The sequence below is a fragment of the Hyperoodon ampullatus genome (assembly GCF_949752795.1).
Source record: "Hyperoodon ampullatus genome assembly, chromosome: X".
Classification (NCBI taxonomy): domain Eukaryota; kingdom Metazoa; phylum Chordata; class Mammalia; order Artiodactyla; family Ziphiidae; genus Hyperoodon; species Hyperoodon ampullatus.
This window is the reverse complement of record NC_136913.1, coordinates 17449105-17473899: the sequence shown is the minus strand read 5'-3', so window position 1 is coordinate 17473899 and position 24795 is coordinate 17449105. Positions and strand designations below refer to the sequence as shown.

The 24795-nt window shown below is 40.7% G+C and overlaps 1 protein-coding gene across 1 annotated transcript in view; it reads left to right on the top strand.

Moving 5' to 3' along the window:
* MAP3K15 (mitogen-activated protein kinase kinase kinase 15) overlaps positions 1-24795 on the top strand; it is a gene marked incomplete at its 5' end in the record, with an annotated part of 129014 nt that overhangs the window by 57486 nt on the left and 46733 nt on the right. Inside the window, 3 exon segments of the mRNA XM_079727966.1 lie at positions 21497-21647; positions 21651-21667; positions 24533-24578. Coding sequence (XP_079584092.1) covers positions 21497-21647; positions 21651-21667; positions 24533-24578 — 214 coding nt within the window.

Sequence of the window (24795 nt, the reverse complement as noted above, 5' to 3'; positions counted from 1 at the left end):
CTGCTGATGCAGGGGACGCGGGTTCGTGCCCCGGTCCGGGAGGATCCCGCGTGCCGCGGAGCGGCTGGGCCTGTGACCCATGGCCGCTGAGCCTGCGCGTCCGGAGCCTGTGCTCCGCGGTGGGAGAGGCCACAACAGTGAGAGGCCCACGTACCACAAAAAAAAAAAAAAAAAAAGAATAAAACATGTTTTGAAATGGAAAATCAGTGTCTAAGAGAACCGGGTGTGGCAGGATGAAGTGATTCCTGGAGGATATATGTTTCCCATTTGGAAGCAGAATGGCTGGGATTGCTTGCCAGACAGCCACCTTTCTGATGACGGGTCTTTTCCTTCTAGTCTGATGGCTCCCTATTAGACAGTGGTTCTCTTCACTGCCAGGAGAACAGTCATCACAAATATGTATATTGAACCTGGCCTCCTCAGTGCCAGGAACCTCATTTTCTCCAACCAACGAGGGATTTTCTGTAGAATTGCAATATTTGCTTCATTTATACATGCAATCTGATCCTGAATTTCACATCTTTGCTTTAGGTATAATTTGGCCAGCTGTCAGCAGAGTCACAGTAGGATTTCGCATTAGGTACAGTTTTGAGAAAGTTTATGGAGATACCGTGTTTCTGTAAAGGGGAATATAGTGATGGGCAAATAATGAATTTTCCTGCATTACAGTTGACCATTAACTCTTAGGAAGTGGAACAAATGACGGCCATCAGTGTTACTAAAAGTTGACAGGAATGAATGATTTGACCCTTCCTGTATTAGGCAAGGGCTCCCTGTATTAGGAAAGCTGCCTTGAGTCGGCATCTTTGCCCGATAGCTTCCCTTTCACTGCGTTAGGAGCCCATTCAAAGCTACTTCAAGTTTCCACTGAGCCGTTAAATTGCTTGCCTCCCAATGGCGTGGAACCTTTATGAACAGTTTTTATTTGCTGTTACTTTTACAGACAGGATATTATTAGATATGCTAATGCAGCCAGAAGATCCTGACCAGGGATCCAGGCAGCAGGCAGAGGCATGGCCTGGAAGAAGAATAACAGAATCAAAGTCCTGGGTTTAAAAACAACAAAACTCACCTGTCTCAAAGCAGGACTGTACTCATATTCTCCTCCCTGCATCTTTGGGTCCAGACTGCCAGTCCTGGCAAAGTTGAACTCATTGAATTACTCAGCAAGTAGAAGGGAAACTGAATGTGTGACACGTTTATTGGAATATGATGTGTCTCTCTGTAAGTGAGTTAAGGGGAGTGATGGAGAGAGGAAGATACTCTGTGGGCCCTAGAAACGTGTGTGGGCGGGAATATTAGATGAAAGTTACTGAATCCAGCCCACACCAAAGGGTCTGCAGGCTTGTTACAGAACCTACAGCAGTCAGCTCATCCTTGGCCTCTGGGCTGCCCAGCCAGGTCATTGCTCAGGTGGAGGGACGGTGAGAGCTTGTTGTCTCTGCAGTAACCACCAGCCTCTTTTTTTTTGGTTTCTTTTGTTTATATTCACTGTGTGATCTCACCGTATGTTTATCTAAATAGCCATTTTTTATTACATGTTTGTAAAGAGTAGGAAAATGATGACATCACCCTACTTTTTTTCTGTTTTTTTTAATTGAAATATAGTTGGTTTACAATGTTGTGTCAGTTTCAGGTGTACAGCAAAGTGATTTTATATATATATATACACACACACACACATATATGTGTGTATATATATAAATATACACGTATATATGTATATGTATATACATATATATATTCTTTTTCAGATTCTTTTCCACTATGGGTTATTATAAAATATTGAGTATAGTTCCCTGTGCTATTCAGTAGGTCCTTGTTGTTTATCTATTTTATATATAGTACTGTGTATCTGTTAATCCCAAACTCCTAATTTATCCCTCCCCACCTTTTCCCTGTGGTAACCATAAATTAGTTTTCTGTGTCTGTGGGTCTGTTTGTGTTTTGTAAATAAGTTCATTTGTATCACTTTTTTAGATTCCACATAGAAGCAGTATAATGTGATACTTGTCTTTGTCTGGTTTACATAGCCTTACTTTTATAGTTCATTTCCCTTCAGCTACCTAAAACCATGTTGCAAAAGAAGGATACATATTTGTGGTGATTGTTTTCCTGGCAGTGAGGAGAACCACAAAATCTGTGAATTTACAAGGAATCATGTAGTCTAGCGGTCCCCACCCTTATTGGCACCAGGGACCGGTTTCATGGAAGACAGTTTTTCCATGGACCAGGGAGGCGGTGGGGAAGGGGGATGGTTCAGGCGGTAATGCGAGCGATGGGGAGCGGGAGATGAAGCTCCACGCACTCGTCCACCGCTCACCTCCTGTGCGGCCCCGTTCCTAACAGGCCACGGACCGGTATCGGTCCACGGCCTGGGGGTTGGGGACCCCTGATGTAGTCTAAATCCTTTATTTTAGAGAGGGGGAAGAAAGAAAGGCAAAGGCCCAAAATAAAATAGCTGGTCATTAAGAGTTCTGGGACCAGAAGTCCCCAATGTTAGCACAGTGCTGTACATACACTAATTTAATCATATCATGGCATAATCAATGAAACTCTTCCCAGAAAGCTTTAGCTTATATTTTGTTTGCCCGATGGGCAACTAAAATAAGCCATGGGCCTCTTGGAATTGTAGGGCCATTACTGTTATATGTCCTACTTTTTCATGTATGTTGAGAGCATCAGACAATAGCTGAATATTGAAGCCACTTTCATAATAAATACTTTTTATATCAAAAGACCAGTTGCTTTTTTTTTAATGAGAAGTGGACCATCTTATTATCTTCTGAGCAGTGGCCTGGCCAATAATACATATTTTCCTTTTGAAACATATTTATCCAAAGAACTTACCACTTCCATCTGTCCTCCTTCCTCCCCGCTGGCCTCTTTGAGCCTATGTTATCTACCTTTTCTGTCCAATTCCTGCTTCAGTTCCCTTTCTTTTGTCCTTCCTTCATTTACTGACTTATTTGTGTGTCAGTGGAAGGGCTTTGTGCTAAAGAAGGAGAGAGTTCGTTAGGGGTGACTCAAGTTAACGCATGATTTCAAAATGTAATCACTTGTGTATGTATTACATACTTGAACTTATACAGGCAGGTGAACTTGTTCTCTTCATATTAATCATGCTGCAGTGCTTTGCCTTGGACAATGCTGCCGTTATTCAGAATATCATTGTATCATTGGGGGGGGATTTTTTTCCTTCAGAATTGCTTTAAGAGTCATCTAACACGGTATATAGGAAATCAGTGTCATTACTGTGGGCTTTGAAGGCAAACAGACTTGGGTTTGAATTCCAGCTCCTATACTTAAGTCTTATGGCCATGGTCAAGCCACTAAATCTCCTGAAGCCACCTTCCTCATACGTAAAATGGGATACTAACATCTACCTTGCAGTAAGCTTTCCAGGGAGTAATCCTGGCATGAAGCAGGTGTTTGGCTGTGACTAAGGCTGTGACTATTACTGTGTAGCTTGGTTACCCGTATTTTTACCAAGTTTAAGAGAAAACTTTTGACCATTTCCAAATATCAAAACTACTAGGAAAATAGAGATTTGCCACCAAGGAAGATAGTTTAGAGGAAGAAATTTCATAAAGCAATGTTGATAAAAGTGCTGTTAGCGTGAAAACATCGCTGGGATAAGTAATGGTCCTCTGAGGTGACGATTTTGAATGAGACAAGGTTTGTTTGAGTGTAGATATTTGTAGGAAAAAGAATAGTGTTTAGTAAAATTCAGAGTTGATTACTTTATAACAGGTTTTTCAACTTTGCACTAGTGCCAACTAGAGCTGCGTAATTCTCTGTTTGGGAGGCCATCTTATATATTGTAGGAAGTTTAGCAACTTCCCAGTCTTTCCGCCCTAGGTGCCAGTAGCAACCCGACCCCCAAGTTGTGACAACCAGAAGTGTCTACAGACATTGCCAGGTGTCCCCTAGGGACAAAATCAGCCTTGCATGAGACCACTGCTTTATAGGGAGTCATTCTGGTTGTGAAAAGAGCATATGCTTTGATGTTTGAATCACTTACCAGCAATATGATGTTGACAAGGTAATTAAACTCCTTAAGCCTGAGTTTGCTCATCTGTAAACCAGGTTGGAGATCCCTATGGTGTGGATTAAATGAGATACACCACATGCAGGTGGCCTGCACAGCCCCTGGCAGCTAGATGGCTGTTAACAAAAGTTCGGTTCCTTCTTCATTTATCCCCTCCTTTCACTTCTTAATTCAAATGGGGAGGTTACCTAGTGTGATATAAAAAGATTACAGAATCTCTATCAAAATTCTGTGCATTTTCCACAGAAATAGAAAAAAAAATCCTAAAATTCGTGTAGAACCACACAAGACCCCCAAATAGCCAAAGCAATCTTGAGAAAGAAGAACAACGCTGTATCATACTTCCTGATTTCAAACTATATGTATTACAAAGCTATAATGATACAGACACATAGACCAGTGGTACAGAATAGAGAGCCCAGAGGTAAGTCCACGTACATACAGTAAACTAATCTTTGACAGGGCACCAGGAATACATAATGGAGAAAAGATAGTCTTTTCAATAAATGGTGTTGGCAAAACTGGATATTCACATGCAAAAGAATAAAATTGGACCCTGTCTTACACCATGTGCAAAAATTAACTTGAAATAGATTATAGACTTATATCTAAGACCTTAAACCATAAAACTTCTAGAAGAAAACATAGGGAAAAACTCACTGACATTGTCCTTGACACTGATTTTTTTTGGCTGTGACATCAAAAGCACAGGCAACAAAAGCAACATAAACAATAAAAGCAAAATAAACAGTTGGGACTACATCAGATTCAGATGCTTCTGTACAGCAAAAGAACCATCAACAAAATGAAAAGGCAGCCTACTGAGTGGGAGAAAATATTTGCAAATCAGATATGTGATAAGCAGTTCATATCCAAAATATATAAAGAACTCACAGAGGTAAGTGTTGGTGAGAGTGTGGAGAAAGGGGAACACTTGTACACTGTTTGTGGGAATGTAAATTGGTTCAGCCATTATGAAAAACAGTGTGGAGGTTTTTCAAAAAATTAAAAATAGAACTACCATGTGGTCCAGCAACCCCACTTCTGGGTATATATCCAAAGGAAATGAAATCAGTATCTCGCAGAGATATCTGCACTCCCCTGTTCATTGCAGCATTATTCACAATAGCCAAGGTATGGAGACAACCAAAGTGTCGGTCAACAGATGGCTAAAGAAAATGTGGCGTGTGTGTGTGTGTGTGTGCAATGAAATATTATTCAGCTGTAAAGAAGAAGGATATCCTGCCATTTGCAAAAACATGGATGTACCTGGAGGACATTATGCCAAGTAAAATAAGCCAGACTCAGGAAGACAAATATTGTATGATCTCATTTATATGCAGAATCTAAAATTTTCAAGCTTATAGAACCAGATTGTAGAATGGGAGTTGCCAGGGGCTGGTGGATAGGGAAAAATGGGGAGATGTTGGTCAAAGGGTACAAACTTTAGTTATAAGATCAATGAGTTCTGGGAATGTAATGTACAGCATGGTGACTATACAGTTGGTAATACTGTATTGTATACTTGAAATTTGCTAAGAGAGTAGATCTTAAGTGTTCCCACCACACAAAAAAGTAACCATGTGAGATGATGGATGTGTTAACTAACTTAATTGTGGTAATCATTTCACAATGCATACATATATCAGATCATCACATCGTAACCCCTGGAGTGGGGGAAGATTGCAGAGGAGTCAACATAGCAAATGTGAGGTGACTTACTGGCTTAGTCTGTAGAAATTATGGCTATTTAAAGTAAATAAGAAAAACTACTCATAATTTAGCCAAAAAGTTGCCCATAGATCTTTTTTCAAAATGCTATTGGAGTACAGTTGATTTACGATGTCGTATTAGTTTCAGGTGTACAGCAAAGTGATTAAGTTATACATATACATATATTCATTCTTTTTCAGATTCTTATATAGGTTATCACAGAATATTGAGTAGAATTCCCTGTCCTATACAGTAGGTCCCTGTTGGTTATCTATTTTATATATAGTAGTGTGTGTATGTTAATCGCAAACTCCTAATTTATCCCTCCCCCTGCATTTTGTTTTCGAAATCTGAGTCTGTTTTTGTTTTCTTTTTTTGGCTGAGTAATATTCCATTGTGTATATGTTGCCCATAGCTCTTAGCTGACTAGGAGTTGGTTGTCTAGAGAGCACTTAACTTTGGAATGGTTTGAGAAATATTTCAAAACGATTCTGCTGTTTACAGCCCACAAAACCATGGACTGAACCACTGTGGAAGAAATGAGGTTAATGGGAATTAAGGAGATGGTTTTAAGAATTAAATAAGAGTATTGTAAATAAAAAAAAAACTTATCACAGTTCCTGGGACATAGGAGATGCTGGATAAATGTTAATTGCCCTTCTGTTTCCCAGCAGAGAATCCCAGCCACTAGCGTTGTGTCATCTTCAGTGATGGTATTTGGGGAAGGCTTCTTGGGAAGAGCTAGGATCTGAAAAGCCATTTTGGAGTAACACGTGGAACTTAGTGACTGACTTCTCAGTTCTGCTGGGTAGAAGTCCCTTGACGGGGAGGCCTGGCCCTGCCTTGCCTCCCGTCCTGCTCCTAGTTCACTGCCCTAGACCCATCCTCACCTGCCTTCCGCTCTTAAGAGCAGCAGACTGTTCTCCCCTGTGCGTGTTTGCACAAGCTGTTTCCTCGGTCTGGAATGCTCATTGTTACCTAACTGAGTCTGTGTATCCTTCAGGGTCTTGTTTGTTTGCTTATTGACCTTTATCTTTTATTTATTTTTTACATTTATTGTCTTCTTTCTAATTTTACAGGCAATACATGTGCATTGCAGACAACTAGAAATACATAAAAGCATAAAGAATAGCAATTGCCCGTAATCCCCACCCCCCAGAGATAACCTCCATTAGCATTTTGATGCATTTCCACCCAGTGTCTACATGTTTTTTAAATTGAAGTATAAGTGACCTACAACACTGTTAGTTTCAGGTGCACAACATAGTGATTCAATATTTCTATATGTTACAAAATGATCACCATGATAAATCTAGTTACCATCTGTCACCGTACAAAAATATTACATAGTTATTGACTCTTCCCCATGCTGTACATTTCATCCCCATGACTCGTTTATTTTGGAACTGGAAGTTTGTACCTCTTAATCTCCCTCACCTATTTCACTCATCCCCTCCCCGCTGGAAACCACCTGTTTGTTCTCTGTATCTGTGAGTCTATATCTATTTGGTTATGTTTGTTGATTTGTTTTCTTAGATTCCACATACAAGCGAAATCGTACAGTATTTGTCTTTCTCTGACTTATTTTACTTATCATAATACCCTCTAGGTCTATCCATGTTGTCCCAAATGGTACTTCAAGGTCTAGTTTAAATGTCCCTTTCTGAGAGAGGTTGATATTGCAAAGAACACCAAATCTAAAAACGATGCTATTATTCATTCTCACAGCACTTGATCTTTTCCTTTGTAGCACTCACTTTTCTGTGTTTACATGTTTAATATTTACCATTCCCTCCCCCTAGATTGTAAGCCAGAGGGGAGCAGGGGCCATGGTACACTAGGCCATTGTCTACCCCATACCACATAGTAGGTGCTCAGTAAGTTTTATTGAGTGGTTGAAAGAATAAATGACTAAATGATCACAGATGTGGCATGTAGTTGGAGGCGATCCATATAATGAGGTACCTGGGTGCTACAGTTAAGGGTTTGGTAGTAGAAAGCAGATCTACTGTATTTTTTCTCTGATGCGTAAAAACAAAGACAACTAAATCATACATATTCGATGTGTACAGATAAATATAAAAACACAATTACTGGTAATACCACCATTCAAAGATAACCATTGAAGTAAGGCAGGGCCAAAGCAGGGAATTCAGAAAACTGTAGGGCTGCATACCCTAGGTCAGGGTCAGTGGTGATGGAAGTCTTCCTAGTGGGGGATCCCAGGTGTCTGTTAAGCAAGTTTCGATGCAGACTCAGTGGGGAGTTGATCTTTCTCACTGAGGAAACCCGTGCCTTCTTAGTGTTGTTGACTTGGTATTAGGCTCTAGGCGCACGGGCTTCAGTAGTTGTGGCTCATGGGCTCTGGAGCACAGGCTCAGTAGTTGTGGCACTCGGGCTTAGTTGCTCCGCGGCATGTGGGATCTTCCCAGCCCAGGGCTCGAACCCGTGTCCCCTGCGTTGGCATGTGGACTCTCAACCACTGTGCCACCAGGGAAGGCCCTCTATGTATCTTTAAGTCAACTTTATTAAGGTATAACTTATTGATACATACAATAAAATGCACCCATTTGAAGTGCGCAATTTTATGACTTCGGCCAAATAGATACACCCAAGTTACACCACCACAATCAAGATACAGAATGTTTTATCTCCAGAAGTTCTCTTTTGCCCTTTCTTAGTCACTTTCCCTCACCACCCAGCCCCATTTGGATAATTTCGATTGTCCTGTATTTCAGTTCACTGATCCTTTCTTTTGTAGTGTCCACATCTGATGTTATGCCCACTCAGTGATTTTTTTTTTGTATTTTTGAATTTTTCCATTCTAGGACTTCTTTTCGTTTGTTTTTTGAGAGTTTCCATTTCTCTTACAAAATACACATACACATACGTTATATTTATAGAAACAATATATTTACAATAGTTTTAAAGTTCTTGTCTGCTAAATTCAGTAATAGTCATTTCTGAATCTGGTTCTTCTGATTGTTTTATATTGATCATGGGCCACATTTTCTTGCCTCTATGCATATCTCAAAATTTTACTGTATTCTGGACATTTTATCTACAAGAACAGTGGAGACTGAAGTACAATTTCAATTTGTTTTGTTTGTTATCCTGAATATCTGAGCCCTTTCTTAGGTCTGGCAATGAGCATGTATGACTGATTTTTTTCATATTTCTCCTGAAGGATAGCTGGGTTGGGAATGGACCCTCCTTTTTTCCTTTTTTTAAACATCTTTATTGGAGTATAATTGCTTTACAGTGGTGTGTTAGTTTCTGCTTTATAACAAAGTGAATCAGTTATACATATATCATATGTCCCCATATCTCTTCCCTCTTGTGCCTCCCACCCTCCCTATCCCACCCCTCTCCAGCCCTCTTCATTTCATTTATTTGTTTTCATTTATTTCTGATCTGATCTTTATGATTTCTTTCCTTCTGCTAACTTTGGGGTTTGAAGTGGGTCTCTTGTAGACAGCATATATACGGGTCTTGTTTTTGTATCCATTCAGCCAGTCCGTGTCTTTTGGTGGGAGCATTTAATCCATTTACATTTAAGGTAATTATCGATATGTATGTTCCTATTCCCATTTTCTTAATTGTTTTGGGTTTGTTATTATAGGTCTTTTCCTTCCCTTGTGTTTCTTGCATAGAGAAGATCCTTTAGCATTTGTTGTAAAGCTGGTTTGGTGGTGCTGAACTCTCTCAGCTTTTGCTTGTCTGTAAAGGTTTTAATTTCTCCATCAAATCTGAATGAGATAGATCCTTGCTGGGTAGAGTAATCTTGGTTGTAGGTTTTTCTCCTTCATCACTTTAAATATGTCCTGCCAGTCCCTTCTGGCTTGCAGAGTTTCTGCTGAAAGATCAGCTGTTAACCTGATGGGGACTCCCTTGTGTGTTGTTTTTCCCTTGGTGCTTTTAATATGTTTTCTTTGTATTTAATTTTTGACAGATTGATTAATATGTGTCTTGGCGTGTTTCTCCTTGGATTTATCCTGTATGGGATTCTCTGTGCTTCCTGGACTTGATTAACTATTTCCTTTCCCATATTAGGGAAGTTTTCAACTATATTCTCTTCAAATACTTTCTCAGTCCCTTTCTTTTTCTCTTCTTCTTCTGGAACCCCTATAATTCGAATGTTGGTGTGTTTAATGTTGTCCCAGAGGTCTCTGAGATTGTCTTCAATTCTTTTAATTCTTTTTTCTTTATTCTGCTCTGCAATAGTTATTTCCACTCTTTTATCTTCCAGGTCACTTATCCGTTCTTCTGCCTCAGTTATTCTGTTATTGATCCCTTCTAGAGAATTTTTAATTTCATTTATTGTGTTGTTCATCACTGTTTGTCTGCTGTTTAGTTCTTCTAGGTCCTTGTTAAACGTTTCCTTTATTTTCTCCATTCTATTTCCAAGATTTTGAATCATCTTTACTATCATTATTCTGAATTCTTTTTCAGGTAAGCTGCCTATTTCCTCTTCATTTGTTAGGTCTGATGGGTTTTTGCCTTGCTCCTTCATCTGCCGTGTGTTTCTCTGTCTTCTCATTTTGCTTAATTTACTGTGTTTGGGGTCTCCTTTTTGCAGCCTGCAGGTTCATAGTTCCCGTTGTTTTTGGTGTCTGTCCCCAGTGGCTAAGGTTGGTTCAGTGGGTTGTGTAGGCTTCCTGGTGGAGGGGACTATTGCCTGTGTTCTGGTGGATGAGTCTGGATCTTGTCTTTCTGCTGGGTGGGTCCACGTCTGGTGGTGTGTTTTGGGGTGTCTGTGGACTTACGATTTTTGGCAGCCTCTCTGCTAATAGATGGGGTTGTTTTCCTGTCTTGCTAGTTGTTTGGCATAGGGTGTCCAACACTGTAGCTTGCTGGTCGTTGAGTGAAGCTGGGTGTTGGTGTTGAGATGGAGATCTCTGGGAGATTTTCGCCATTTGATATCACGTGGAGCTGGGAGGTCTCTTGTGGACCCGTGTCCTGAAGTTGGCTCTCCCACCTCAGTGGCAGAGCCCTGACACTTGCCTGGAGCACCAAGAGCCTGTCCTCCACACGGCTCAGAATAAAAGGGAGAAAAAAAAGAAAGAAAGAAGAAGATAAAATAAAATAAAGTAAATTAAAATAAAGTTATTAAAATAAAATATAATTATTAAGAAAAAAAGTTTAAGTGAAAAAAGACAGAACCCTAGGACAAATGGTAAAAGCAAAGCTATACTGACAACATCACACACAGAAGCATACACATACACACTCACAAAAAGAGAAAAAGGGAAAAAATACATATATATCGTTGCTCCCAAAGTCCACCTCCTCAATTTGGGATGAATCGTTGTCTATTCAGGTATTCCACAGATGCAGGGTACATCAAGTTGATTGTGGAGCTTTAATCCGCTGCTCCTGAGGCTGCTGGGAGAGGTTTCCCTTTCTCTTCTTTGTTTGCACAGCTCCCTGGGTTCAGCTTTGGATTTGGACCCGCCTCTGCGTGTAGGTCGCCTGAGGGCGTCTGTTCTTCGCTCAGACAGGACGGGCTTAAAGGAGCCGCTGATTCGGGGGCTCTGGCTCACTCAGGCCTGGGGGAGGGAGGGGTGAAGATGCGGGGCAAGCCTGCGGCTGCAGAGGGCAGCATGATGTTGCACCAGCCTGAGGCGCGCCATGCGTTCTCCCGGGGAAGTTGTCCCTGGATCACGGGACCCTGGCAGTGGCAGGCTGCACGGGCTGCACAGGCTCCTGGGAGGGGAGGTGTGGACAGTGACCTGTGCTCGCACACAGGCTTCTTGGTGGCGGCAGCAGCAGCCTTAGCGTCTCATGCCCGTCTCTGGGGTCCGTGCTGTTAGTCGCGGCTCGCGCCCGTCTCTGGAGCTCCTTTAAGCAGCAGCAGCGCTCTTAATCCCCTCTCCTCGCGCACCAGGAAACAAAGAGGGAAGAAAAAGTCTCTTGCCTCTTCGGAGCTCCAGACTTTTCCCCGGACTCCCTCCCGGCCACCCGTGGCGCACTAGCCCCCCTGCAGGCTGTGTTCACGCCGCCAGCCCCAGTCCTCTCCCTGCGCTCCGACTGAAGCTCGAGCCTCAACTCCCAGCCCCGCCCGCCCGCCCCGGTGGGTGAGCAGACGAGCCTCTCGGGCTGGTGAGTGCCGGTCGGCACCGATCCTCTGTGCGGGCATCTCTCCACTTTGCCCCCCACACCCCGGTGGCTGCGCTCTCCTCCGTGGCCCCGAAGCTTCCCCCCTCCGCCACCCGCAGTCTCCGCCCGCGAAGGGGCTTCCTAGTGTGTGGTAACCTTTCCTCCTTCACGGCTCCCTCCCACTGGTGCAGGTCCCGTCCCTATTCTTTTGTCTCTGTTTATTCTTTTTTCTTTTGCCCTACCCTGGTACGTGGGGAGTTTCTTGCCTTTTGGGAGGTCTGGGGTCTTCTGCCAGCGTTCAGTAGGTGTTCTGTAGGAGTTGTTCCACGTGTAGATGTATTTCTGGTGTATCTGTGGGGAGGAAGGTGATCTCCACGTCTTACTCCTCCGCAATCTTGAAGGTCCTCCTTTTAGTTAGACTTAGTTTACTTGTGATTAGCCCAAACCCCAACCTCTTGCCCCTCTGCTGCCTTTTTGATCCTGTCAGTGTTTGAGCAGAGAAGGTTTTTGCTGATATTTCTGAAATCTTTAGATTCAGTTTTCGCAAGGCCCCAAATCTGAGTTCTGTGACAATTTTTGTGGTATCCTTCTACTTTTGAGCCTTTCCTTCACTGTGGCTTCTTTGGCAAAATTCAGGGGGTGGGTGTGAGGCAAGAGAATTATTACACTAAGTGATCTGTGTTTGCTTGGGGACCCTTCCAGATCCCATTCTGTCCCATCAACCCATAATACTGTTCAAAGCTTGGCTGATTTTCTCCTTGTCCTTGTGAAGTTTCTCTATGAACGGCTCTCTCTTCCATTCATCAGTACCTAGACAAGGCACCCAAATATGGAAGCTATCGCGGCTCTCTGCTCACCTCTGAAAGGTTCATTTTTCTCTAGAATTCATTTAATCAAGGAAGTTCTTCCTTCCATTCAGTATAATTTTTGTATTGTCTGGATTTTTATTGTTACCAGAGGAGCTGAAGGCCTTTCACTTTCTTCTACATCCTAATTGGAAGCGGAAGTCTCTTAAAAGGTTTTTGATGGGCAACCTAAGAAACAGTTTGTTCTAGGAAGGACACTGGTCTAATGAGACCTTTTGCTTGTTAATTCTTAGGGCTGGCTTAGAAGAAAGGTTTCTTTGGAACTCTGTCTCCCACCCTGTGAACCTTCTCTCGTAGACACACAGTATAGAAAAGATGGATAGGCAGACAGGATGGTTAGTGACAAATCAGTGCTCTGGCAAACCTGTAGCTCACAGTAACCTTGTGAGGTAAGCAAAGTCAAACCTACGTTCCAAGTGAAGAACTGGGGCACAGAAAGGGCAAGTCACTTGCTCCAAATCCAGGTGGGTAGCACCTGTGTGAAAATAACCAGAACCTAGCCTTATGTGACTCCCAGTCCGGTATTCTGTTTTTACTCTGTGCATTTTATTGTGTAAATAGTATATGAATGTTTATATATTCTTGTGAAAAATCGAAGAAAAAGACATTTGAAGTAGTTGTGCCTTGTAACTCTAATCTCTGATCCCACTCATATTCCAGAAATAACCTCTCTTGTCAGTTTGGTGTATGTCCTTTCAGACAATTTTGTATGCGTTTACATACTATTAAACTATGTCATACTGCAGGGTTTTTCAAATACAAGACCATTCAGGATACGTTCTGTTATTTTCTTTGTTCACTTAGCAATCAGTGCTTGGATATCTTTCCATGTCAGTACATTTAGTTCTGCTCCGTTTGTCATTCATTTAATAGACTTTTTTTTTTTTTTTTGAGCAGATCCAGTTCTAAGCACTGGGGCACAGCAGAAAACAGACCAAACAACAAAATCCTTCCATCTTGGAGCTTATATTCTCAAATGGGGAGAGATAATTTAAAAATAAGTAAAATGATTAAAACAGGTTAGGGTGATAAGGAAGGCTAGTGGGACAGGGAGATTGCGATTATAAGTTGAATGCTCAGAGAAGACCTCACTTACTAGAGAGTAACTTGGAGAAAAGATCCAAAAGAGATGAGGGAAAATACCGTGTAAACATGTGGGCAAAGAGCATTCCAGGTTGAGGGATGAGCACGTGAAACATCAGCGGCTTGTGCAGCTGGAGTGGAGTAGCTGATGGTGGGGGGAGGGGGGTGGGTGTTAAGAGATGAGGTTGGAGAAATAACTGGAAACCGGATCTTGTAGAACCTTGAACCTTGTAGGGCATTATAAGAGAATTGGCATTTGCTCTGAGATGGGAGCCACTGGAGGGAATTTTTTTTGAGATGTAATTGGCATATAATATTTAATATTAGTTTCAGGTGTGCAGCATAATGATTCATTATATGTATATATTATAATTATGGTTAGCATACATCACCTCACATAGTTGAAAAAATTTTTTCTTATGAGAACTTTTAAGATCTCTCAGCAATTTGCAAATATACAAATACAGCATTATTAATTATAATCATCGTGCTGTACATTACATCCCCAAGACTTATTTATTTTATAATTGGAAGTTTGTACTCTTGACCCACTTCACCCATATTGCCCACCTCCCACCCCCTCCCTCTGGCACACCAGTCTTTTCTTTATATCTGTGAATTCAGTTTTGTTTTTGTTTTTAGCTTCCACATATAAGTGAGATTATACAGTGTTTTCCTTTCTCTATCTGGCTTACTTCACTTAGCATAATGCCCTCAAGGTCCATCCATGTTGTTGCAAATGACAAGATTCCTTTCTTTTTTATAGCTGAATAATAGTTCATTGTGAACGTGTGTGTGTATACACACACACACACACACACACTGCATTTTCTTTATCCAGTTTATCTATCTATGGACGCTTAGGTTTTTCCATGTCTTGGCTATTGTAAATAATGCTGCAGTGAACATGGGGGTGTGGATATCTTTTTGAATTAGTATTTTTGTTTCCTTTGGATAAATGCCCAGAAGTGGAATTGTTGGATCATAAAGTAGTAGTTCTATTTTTAATTTTGGGGGGAACCTCCATACTGTTTTCCATAATGGCTGTACCAATTTATATTCCCACCAACAGTGCACAAGATTTCCCTTTTCTCCACATCCTCATTAACACTTGTTATCTCTTGTCTTTTTGATGATAGCCATTCTAACAGGTGTGAGGTAATATCTCATTGTTTTTGCATTTCCCTGATGACTCATGATGTTGAGCATCTTTTCATGTACCTGTTAGCTATCTGCATGCCTTCTTTGGAAAAATGTTTGTTAGATCCTCTGCCCATTTTTAAATCAGACTTTGAGGTTCTTTTTTTTTTTTTTTTTTTTGCTATTGAGTTGTATGGGTTCTCTATATATTTGAGATGTTAACCTCTTATCAGATATATGATTTGTATGGAGAGTTTTGAGAGACATGTTGTCACTTAGAGTTTAGCAGGATCACTTGGACTGCTGTGTTGAAAATAGATCATAGAAGGGCAAGGGTGGATGCAGAAAATGGTGGTGACTTGGACCAGGGTGGTCCTTGTGGATTTCATGAGGAACAGGCCAGTTTTGGATATGGTTTAAAATAAAAGCCAACACGTTTTGTTGATTGAACAAAGGGTGTTAGAGGAATGAAGCATGACTCCAAAGTTTTTGGCATGAATAATAGGAAGAATGGATTGGCCATTATTAATAAGATGGAAAAGACTGTGAGAAGAATAGGTTTGATGGGACAGTCAAGAGTTTCATTTTGGACATGTTAAGTTTGAGGTATTAGACATGCAAGCGAGATGCCAAGAAGGCAATGGATATGTAAGTCTGGAGTTTAGGGGAGCACTCTAGGCTGCAGATAGAAATGTGGGTGTCATCAGAACATAGATGGTTTGAAAAATCATGATACTTGGATGATATCACCAAGGGATCTGATGTAGTTTCTCATGAAGAGGAAAAGTCCAAGCATTGTGCCTAGGGACACTCCAATGTTGAAAGATCAGAGAGGTGACTAGGAACCAGAAAATTAGACTGAAGTAGAAGGAAAATCAGGAAAGTGTGGTATCCTGCAAGCCGAATAAAGAAGGTGGTCCAAGGAGGATGGAGTGCTCAACTGTCGAATATGCTGTTGGTAGGTCAGAGAAGAGAAGGGCTGAGAATTGATCAGTGGTTTTAGCAGTGATGCAGACCTACTGAATCAGAATGTCCAGGATTAGACACTGATGCCTGAATCCCATCTCCAGAGATTAATTTAATTGGTCTGAGGTACAGCCTGGACACCAAGATTTTTGAAACTCCCCAGGTCATTCTAATACGCAGGCAAGGTTGAGACCCCACTGTCTTAGTTAACTTCCTCTCTTAAATTGTGAAATGCCCTTATTATCAGAAACGGATGTGACTGGAGTGATGACACACAGGACTATTTATCTGTAGGCTTGTTCTTGGATACTTTGGGATCTGAAAATTATAAGCAGATTTGAAAACTGATTATTAACCACTAAAGGGATTAGCTGTTTAGCACCTGTCTCAAAGTGGCTTTTAAGCTGAAAATCCCTTTGCTTTTCACTCTTGGCAAATGTTTGATTTTTTCTTTTGTTTATCCTCAGAAGACCTTTTATTTTGAGTAACAAGGGTAAGTTTCAAGTTAATGAAAAAATTCAAGGGAAATCTTGATGTAATTGGTCTAAAGAAAACCAACCAAACAAACCTGAACTCAGATCAATAATTAAGCATTTAAAAGAGTTAAGTACATCTTTTCAGAATCCTGAATACTTCGCACCTCAAAAGTTGGCTCATAACAGGTATAGAAATTTTGTACCTCATTAAAGTTTTAATCTTTTTCATTTTCTCGCCACAGACTCTAGAAATTATTTAAATGCTTTAGTAAATTTGAGTTGAGTTGGTAGCTGTTGGCTTTTAAAAATTAAAGAATATCATGGGTGAGCTGTTTATCAACAGGTCTTGTTCATAGGCTGGTAAGGTTGGATTCTGTGGCCAAAGAGCGGAAGGATCCAATGTATTAGAACAAGACCAAGGTAGAAAATAGAAGAAGTCTGAGTTGAAATAGAGGCTTAATTATTGCAGGCTTCCAGAAGGATGCCAAGTGTCTGGATTAGCCCTTCTCAGCCCAGGTTGGGTTCTGCAAGAGAATTAAGCCCTAATGCCGTAAGGCCTTCATTGTATCAATTGAATGAGCTCTCTTATTCATCCTTAATGGGGCTAGCTGTGTACCATCCTTGGGAGAATGGAGAAAATAGTCACTCAAATAATCAAATAATTTTCTCTAGGGTTTAATTCTCTAGCAGGACCCCAGTTGAGAAAGGCTGTTTTAGGTACTAATCTGTCTTCTTGGATGACGTAGTAGTCTTTTCAGGTACAGGTCCTTAGGAAAGAAAGCAAAAAAGAGCCTGTTGTAAAATTGCCAAGAAATTTAAAAGAATAATCCCTTTATTAGAATAGTTATTAGTAAAATAAACACAAGAACACCTTGTACAAATCTCAACAAAGATTTTTTGAACAATTTAATGTGTATCCTTCCAGACTTTTGTCTCTGCACATAAACTTATATGGAAATAGAGTTTAGTGCAAAGAGTGGGATCATGCTATTCATTTAGTTCAGCAGTTTTTTTTCCCATGAACTGTTATGGACGTTCTTCTATATAATTACATACAGATTTGCCTCTTTGCAAGGGTTGCATGATATTCCATAGTTTGGTTGTTACAAAATATATTTTACCACTCTTATGTTAATGGACATTTGGATCGTCTCCAGTTTTTCACTGTTATGAACAATGCCATGATAAACATTTGTTCAAAAATTCTTGAGTGTGTATGTGTGTGTGTCTGTGTGTATATAATTATTTCTATATTATAGATTCCAGAAGTAGAATTGTTGAGTCAGGATGAGTACCTTTTCCTTTTTTATTATATAAATTTCAAATACATTCAAAAGTAAGGAATAATATAACAAACCCCTGTTTATCCCATATCCACTTCAGTAATTATCATCACAAGCCAGTTTTGTTTCCCGCTCACTCGCACACACTCCCTCTACTGCAACACTGGGTTAATTATGAAACAAAGACATGCCATTTCAACTCTAGATATTTCGGTATGTGTCCCTAAAGGTTAAGGACTTTTATAAAACATAATCATGATTATGTTATCATACCTAAAAATTGACAATAATTCCTTAATATCAGTGTTCAAATTTTCCAAATTGTGTCTGTCTGTCTGTCTCTCTTTTTTTTTTTTTTTTTTACAGTGGGTTAGTTTGACATGATCCAGACAAAGTCTACACATTGCGTTGGTTGATATGACTCTTAATCATATCAACTCTTCTCCTTCTCTTATTTTTTCTTTTCCTTATTATTTATTTGTTAGAGAAGCCATTTGTCCTGTAGAATTTCCAAATTTCTGGATTTTGCTGATCATATCCCTGTGGTGTAATTTAGTAAATCCCTCCCCCCACTAATCCCCATAAGTTGGTAGTTAAATCTGGAGGCTTATTTCAGATTCTGGTTTGATTTTTTTAATTTAATTCTTATTTTATATTGGAGTATAGTTGATTTACAATATTGTGTTAGTTTCAGGTGTACAGCAAAGTGATTCAGTTATACATACACATATATCCATTCTTTTTCAGATTCTTTTCCCATATAGGTTACTACAGAATATTGAGTAGAGTTCCCTGTGCTATACAGTAGGTCCTTGTTGGTTATCTATCTTATATATAGTAGTGTGTGTTTGTTAATCCCAAATGCTTATTTATCCCTCCCTGCCCCACGTTTCCCCTTTGGTAACCATAAAGTTGATTTCAAGATCTGTAAGTCTGTTTCTGTTTTGTAAATAAGTTCGTTTGTATCATTTTTTAAAATTAGATTCCACATATGAGCAATATCATATATTTGTCTTTCTCTGTCTGACTTACTTCACTTAGTATGATAATCTCTAGGTCCATCCATGTTGCTGCAAATGGCATTATTTCTTTTTCTGGCTGAGTAATATTCCATCATATATATGTACCACATCTTCTTTATCCATTCCTCTGTCAGTGGACATTTAGGTTGCTTCCACATCTTGGCTATTGTAAATAGTGCTGCAGTGAACATTGGGGTGCATGTATCTTTTTGAATTACGGCTTTCTCTGGATATATGCCCAGGAGTGGGATTCCAGGATCATAGGATAACTCTATTTTTAGTTTTTTAAGGAACCTTAATACTGTTCTCCATAGTGGCTGTACCAATTTACATTCCCACCAACAGTGTAAGAGGGTTCCCTTTTCTCCACACCCTCTTCAGCATTTATTGTTTGTAGACTTCTCGATGACGGCCATTCTGACTGGTGTGAGGTGATACGTCATTGTAGTTTTGATTTGCATTTCTCTAATAATTAGTGATGTTGAGCATCTTTTCATGTGCTTTTTGGCCATCCATATGTCTTTGGAGAAATATCTATTTAGATTGGTTTGATTTTTTTTTTAAAGAATACTTAATAGTTGATTGTGTACTTTATCTGTTTTTTCTCTTTTTGTGATGTTAGTGGCCCTTGCGATCATTGCCTAGATCCGTTATTTCATTAGGGGTTGTAAAATAGTGATATTTGAATTTTATAATTAATTCCTGAGTTATTAGCACAAATACTTTATAAAGAGAAATTTTCACTCATCAGTGACTTGGTTACCCTGGTGTACAGTTTGTATGGGAAAAGGAAGCTATATGCTTAATTTTGCCTTGATCAGTTTTCAAAAACAATGAATTCGTTTGTTAGCATCCTCCAAGAGTGACCAGTGAGGTTTTATAAGATCATTATGAACTCATAATTTTAGTGATAGTTGATGTGTTTCAGTGCTTTATAGTTATTGTTCTTCTTAACGCTCAAATTGTCCCCTCTTTGGCCAAAAACTGATTCCGGTTGGCTCCTGAGTCTTTGATATGAGTTTAGTAGCTTCTTTGCTTCTTTGTGTGTTAAGATGTTCCAGGATCATCTTAGACATATCTGGAATCAATGATTCTTTCAAGCAGTCCTGGTTTCTTTAGTGAGAGATAATGTTTACAGACCCCAGTCAGGGCTTGGAGGTTCTCACTGCTACTGAGTTGGTCATTACTTTGGGCCTTTTTGGTAAACAGTGCTGGGGAAACCACCTCAAGGATTCATACTGATGTCCCAATTCAAATTGAGGACTATAGGATGTTTACTTCTGTGATTTTGTATTTGTATCTCTTATGCTGAAAAATCTGGTTCCTCATGATATTAAATTAACATCATTGTTTGTTGTATTCTATACTGTAAATATAAATATTCAAAATACCAGTTTTCAAAATACCAGTATTAGTGTTTTCAAAATACCAGTATTAGTATTATCACTAACAGTATGATTACTGGAAACTTTTTAAGATTTCTTTGCATTTATATTTTTTTCCTTAGGTTATATCCTCTTAGGAAAATACAGTCGAATTGCTGTGTTTTTAAGCCATGTGATAAATTAGTTTCTCTCTTTTGTGGGTAAAGCCATCAACCGGATGCACAGGTTCATTTGTTTTGTTTTGTCCCAGCTGCAAATTCAGACGGTATGTTCATTGGCAAACAGTGTCTTTAGGCAACATTTTAAAAATTATTTCATTTTCTTTTATAATTATGTAAAAATCTTATGTATCAATAGTTTCAAAGTCAAATTCCAAGAAGTGTGACCTCTATCTGCCCCTGTCCCCTTCATCATGTTTTTTCCCTCCACCTATCAGTAGCCATTTTTGTTACCTTTTGTTTTATCTTCCATTTTGAAAAAATGAAAGCAGATGCATATATTTATTCACATCCCCCCCTTTTCTTAATAAAAAGGTAGCATTCTCTGCACAGTGTTCAACATCTTGCTTTCTTGTCTTAACAGGATATTCTGGAGATCTCTCCACAGCAGTATTACATAGATGTTGTTTCATTCCTTTTTATAATGTTTAATATTTTATATTATAATATGAATATGAATATCATTAGCCATAGTTGATTTAATCAGTCCTCACTTCTGATGGACCTGTGCTTCCAAACCTTCACAGGAGCACTGTTAATATTTCACAGCCGCAAACTCAAGTTATTTTGTGGCAAAAAATTATTTTAATAACTGTCTAGGGAATCCATTTCCTGTACGTAAAATGAAAATTTTACCATATAATGGAATAATAAAGAAGACTGTGATTTATGAATATATAAATAATTTTTTATTCCGATGGGTATAACAGGAATTACTAGAGTCCATCCCCGTTTGAAGATGGCAAGGCATTTCAGGTCAAGAAATGCCAGGATACATTTCTAAATTCATCTTGTCTTTCTGAATTTGGGGACCTGCCGCTTTTCCAAAAGAACCTTGTGTCAAACTGTCTCATCCTCATGATTCAGGCTTAGCTTCTGAAATCCTTACTCTCCCATCCAGCGACAGGAGGCTGCCATATTATTTTGTTTCTGTCTTTCCAAATACATTGATCTGCATGTGCTTTCATCTACAGTCTAGGTCTAATTTAAAGAGGAAGGATCAGGTAGGATAGAGTATGACTGAATGAGACTTACTGGTGTGGATCTTAAGCACTTCTTTCATTTGAATATGAAAAATGAAATATAATTTAGGTTTTTTTTCCTGCTAAAGCACCAGCCTTTCACAGAATGGATGCATATATACTCCCGTGTCTTGATTCAGACATTTGTCATCTTATCACATGAATCTTTCAGAAGAAACAGCACAGGCAATCGTGGGAAGGCTCTGCAGGTCATGCTCCAGGTTCTGCAGAGCTGTGACCACCCGGCCCCCGACATGTTCTGCCTCTGCGGGAGGATATACAAGGACATCTTCTTGGATTTGGACTGCAAAGATGATGCCAGCTGAGACAATGCCATTGAGTGGTAAACCCTCAGCCCTAGTCAGTAGCATGTGCATCTTTGCAAAGAATAGAATTGCACAGGCTAAGGATCCAGGTCTTTTCCCTACATATGTGTGTCTGTCTGTTTGCTGGCAGTGAAAAAAATGCCATAAATGTGGTCTGGGAATTTCCAGATTCCTTTTTCCAAAAGGAAACCGTTAGAAACACGCTTTTCTACTGGTGACATTCTTTCTTTTTTTTTTTGCGGTACGCGGGCCTCTCACTGCTGTGGCCTCTCCCGCCGCGGAGCACAGGCTCCGGACGCACAGGCCCAGCGGCCATGGCTCACGGGCCCAGCCGCTCCACGGCATGTGGGATCCTCCCGGACCGGGGCACGAACCCGTGTCCCCTGCATCGGCAGGCGGACCCCCAACCACTGCGCCACCGGGGAAGCCCTGGTGACATTCCTTCCACAAGTTAACTCATTTATAGGGGCGAGGAGGCTCAGCACACTCCTTCCCAGCTACTCCTTCCAGAACCTTGTTCCACCATCGTCATAGCATTATCTTCTCAGTGAGCTGTTCATTACTTACTCATTCATTTATTCAACAAATGTTTATTGAGGGTTTACTGCATGCCAGAAACTTTCTAGATGGTGGGGATAAAGGTACAGTAGATACGAATCCATGCCCTCATGGACCTTGCATTGCTGGTAAGGAAAGTCAGACAAACAAATACAGTAAAATATATAGGATGTCAGCTGATGGTGAGGGGGAAAAGTTAATCAGGGACAAGGGAATTTTTGATGATGGCCATTCTGACTGGTGTGAACACCTCATATTTTTACAAATAGTTGTGGAAAAAACTAATCCTATTAAAGTGACTCTTCATACTTTTAGAGCAAAATGGTTTTGTTCTCATGGATTCTACAAACCTATAATGTTTGCAGGTCTTTAATGGGAATTTCCATCAGTACATATAGTATCTCACTAGTTGTAAATGTGTTACTTTGTTTGTATATAGTCTGTAATAAGAAATAGAAAGAACTATATAAGCAGCAAATGCTATCCTTCCTTGACTGAGGAAATGTTTTGCACAGTGCTTGGTAGTTGCCAGAGCAAATGTCTGAGAGAAATATAAATTGCCTTTTTTTCTTTGAGAGGAAGGCTTTGCTTTTGCCTTCATTTACATTTTTAAAATTGTGCAGGTTGTGGAAGCAAGCAGATTAGCCTGGAGTGAAATGATAACTTCTCTGCACAGACTTGCAGTTCTTCCCGGTGGGCTGTGGTGGTGGGAAGCAATCACACAGGCACACGTTCACCTGCAGACAGCACCGCTGTAACATTAGATTAAGGTCTGCTTCATCAGCCGGGGATTCAGAAACGTACGCTGGTCAGTGTTTAACCACCAGCTCTCCAGGGGATGTGGGAGCAGAGGGCCGATTTGTAGTGTTTACTGATTTCTGTGGTGTCAATACTCCCGTCATGGCCAGTTTCACGCAACCAACATCAGGTCACCGAGCACAGGGTTAGGAAGAGATGTGCACAACTGGCCTCCCAAGCTGGTGCGAGCTCGCCCAGCACAGCGATGCGGGGAGGCTGCACAGAGCAGGCGCAAATGCAGTGTTTCTCCCTCAGCTTCTCGTGGCTCCCAAAGTCACCAACAGGTGCACTGTGGCCACCATTGCTATCCATATGGGTAGGACTGCTGGTTTTGTAAAGCTCTTTGGGAGGTGCCTTTTATGCTTATATTAGCAACTGGAACATCTCACACAAAAAGTCTGTGCTTTTAACAACAACCAAAAAAAAAAGTCTATGCTTTTAACACAAAAATCCCCCCTCCCTGAAAGTCCGCATCCTGGGGGTAGGAGGGCAGAGGCTGAGTCAGCACCTAGGGGATCCTGAAGGAGTCCCCTCCCTCTGAGTTCCCGGCCCATTTCTCCAGAGCCCACCCCGGCTCTGCTTCCAATGCACTGTTACTGGGGGCTTCTGGCACTGCGGAAAGCTAAAATCTTCAATCTGTTTCCTCATCATGATTTGGTGAAATATCCCCTCTCAGGAAAGATTAGAATGCTGCCTTACAGGAGGCTCGGGACAGGAGGAGAAGAGTCATAGCTTTCCTGATTGACCCGCCAGGACACCACCAGATAGCTCATGAAAAACTCCCCTTGCAGGCACAAGAGAGCACGGACTTCACGGTTCCATTTGTGTAATATTCCAGAACAGGCAACACTCTCCACAGTGGGACAAGTCAGAATAGCAGTTGCCTTTGGGTCGACAGGAGTGACTGGGAACAGGGGATCTGAGGGAATCTTCTGGGCTGCTGCTAATGTTCTGTCTCTTGGTTTAGATGCTGGTTACAGTGGCTATTCATTTTGTGGAAATTTATTGAGATGATCACTGTACCCTTTTCTGAATGTATGCCATATTTCAGCTTAAAAGTTTAGTAATAATTTAAAAAACACTTGTAGTGGCCCTCTTGATATTCCCCAATCATTATTGGATCCTGTGACTTTCCAGATAAAACTCAGTCTTTTATTAAGTGTCAAGCCCCTATGTAACCCTGCCCTCCTTCTCCTCTCCCTCCCCAACCCTCAGCCCCAGCCAGACCTTCATCTGTCATCTCACAGTCCCCTGAGCTGGCCCTGCAGGAGTTTACACCTGCACTTCTGTTCTCATCCTTCCCCCTCCCTGGAATTCATTCTTCCAATTACCCAAGTCCTAACTTTGGCGAAGGTGTCTCTAACCACCCTTTCCCTCCTTCCGTCCTTCCACTGAACGTCTGTTGGCTACCCAGTTGTCTGTATCGTGTGCAAAGTACATCCTATCGCTTATTTATCCGTTTTCCAAAGTGTCTCCCCAACTGCTCTGCAAGCGCATGCACGACTTCTATATTTTTATATCTGTAGGACCTATGAAGCAGGAACCCCCCACCCAGTGCCTATTGATTATGATGTAAAGGGAAAGCGGAGGGGAGCTCCATGTGGTTTACTTCCTTTTTAAAAAAATTTTTTTTTAATTTAATTTTATTAATTTTTTGGCCGTACCATGCAGCATGTAGGATCTTAGTTCCCTGACCAAGGATCAAACCCGTGCCCCCTGCAGTGGAAGTGCAGAGTCTTAACCACTGGACCACCAGGGAAGTCCTTCCGTGTGGTTTACTTCTTTTTTT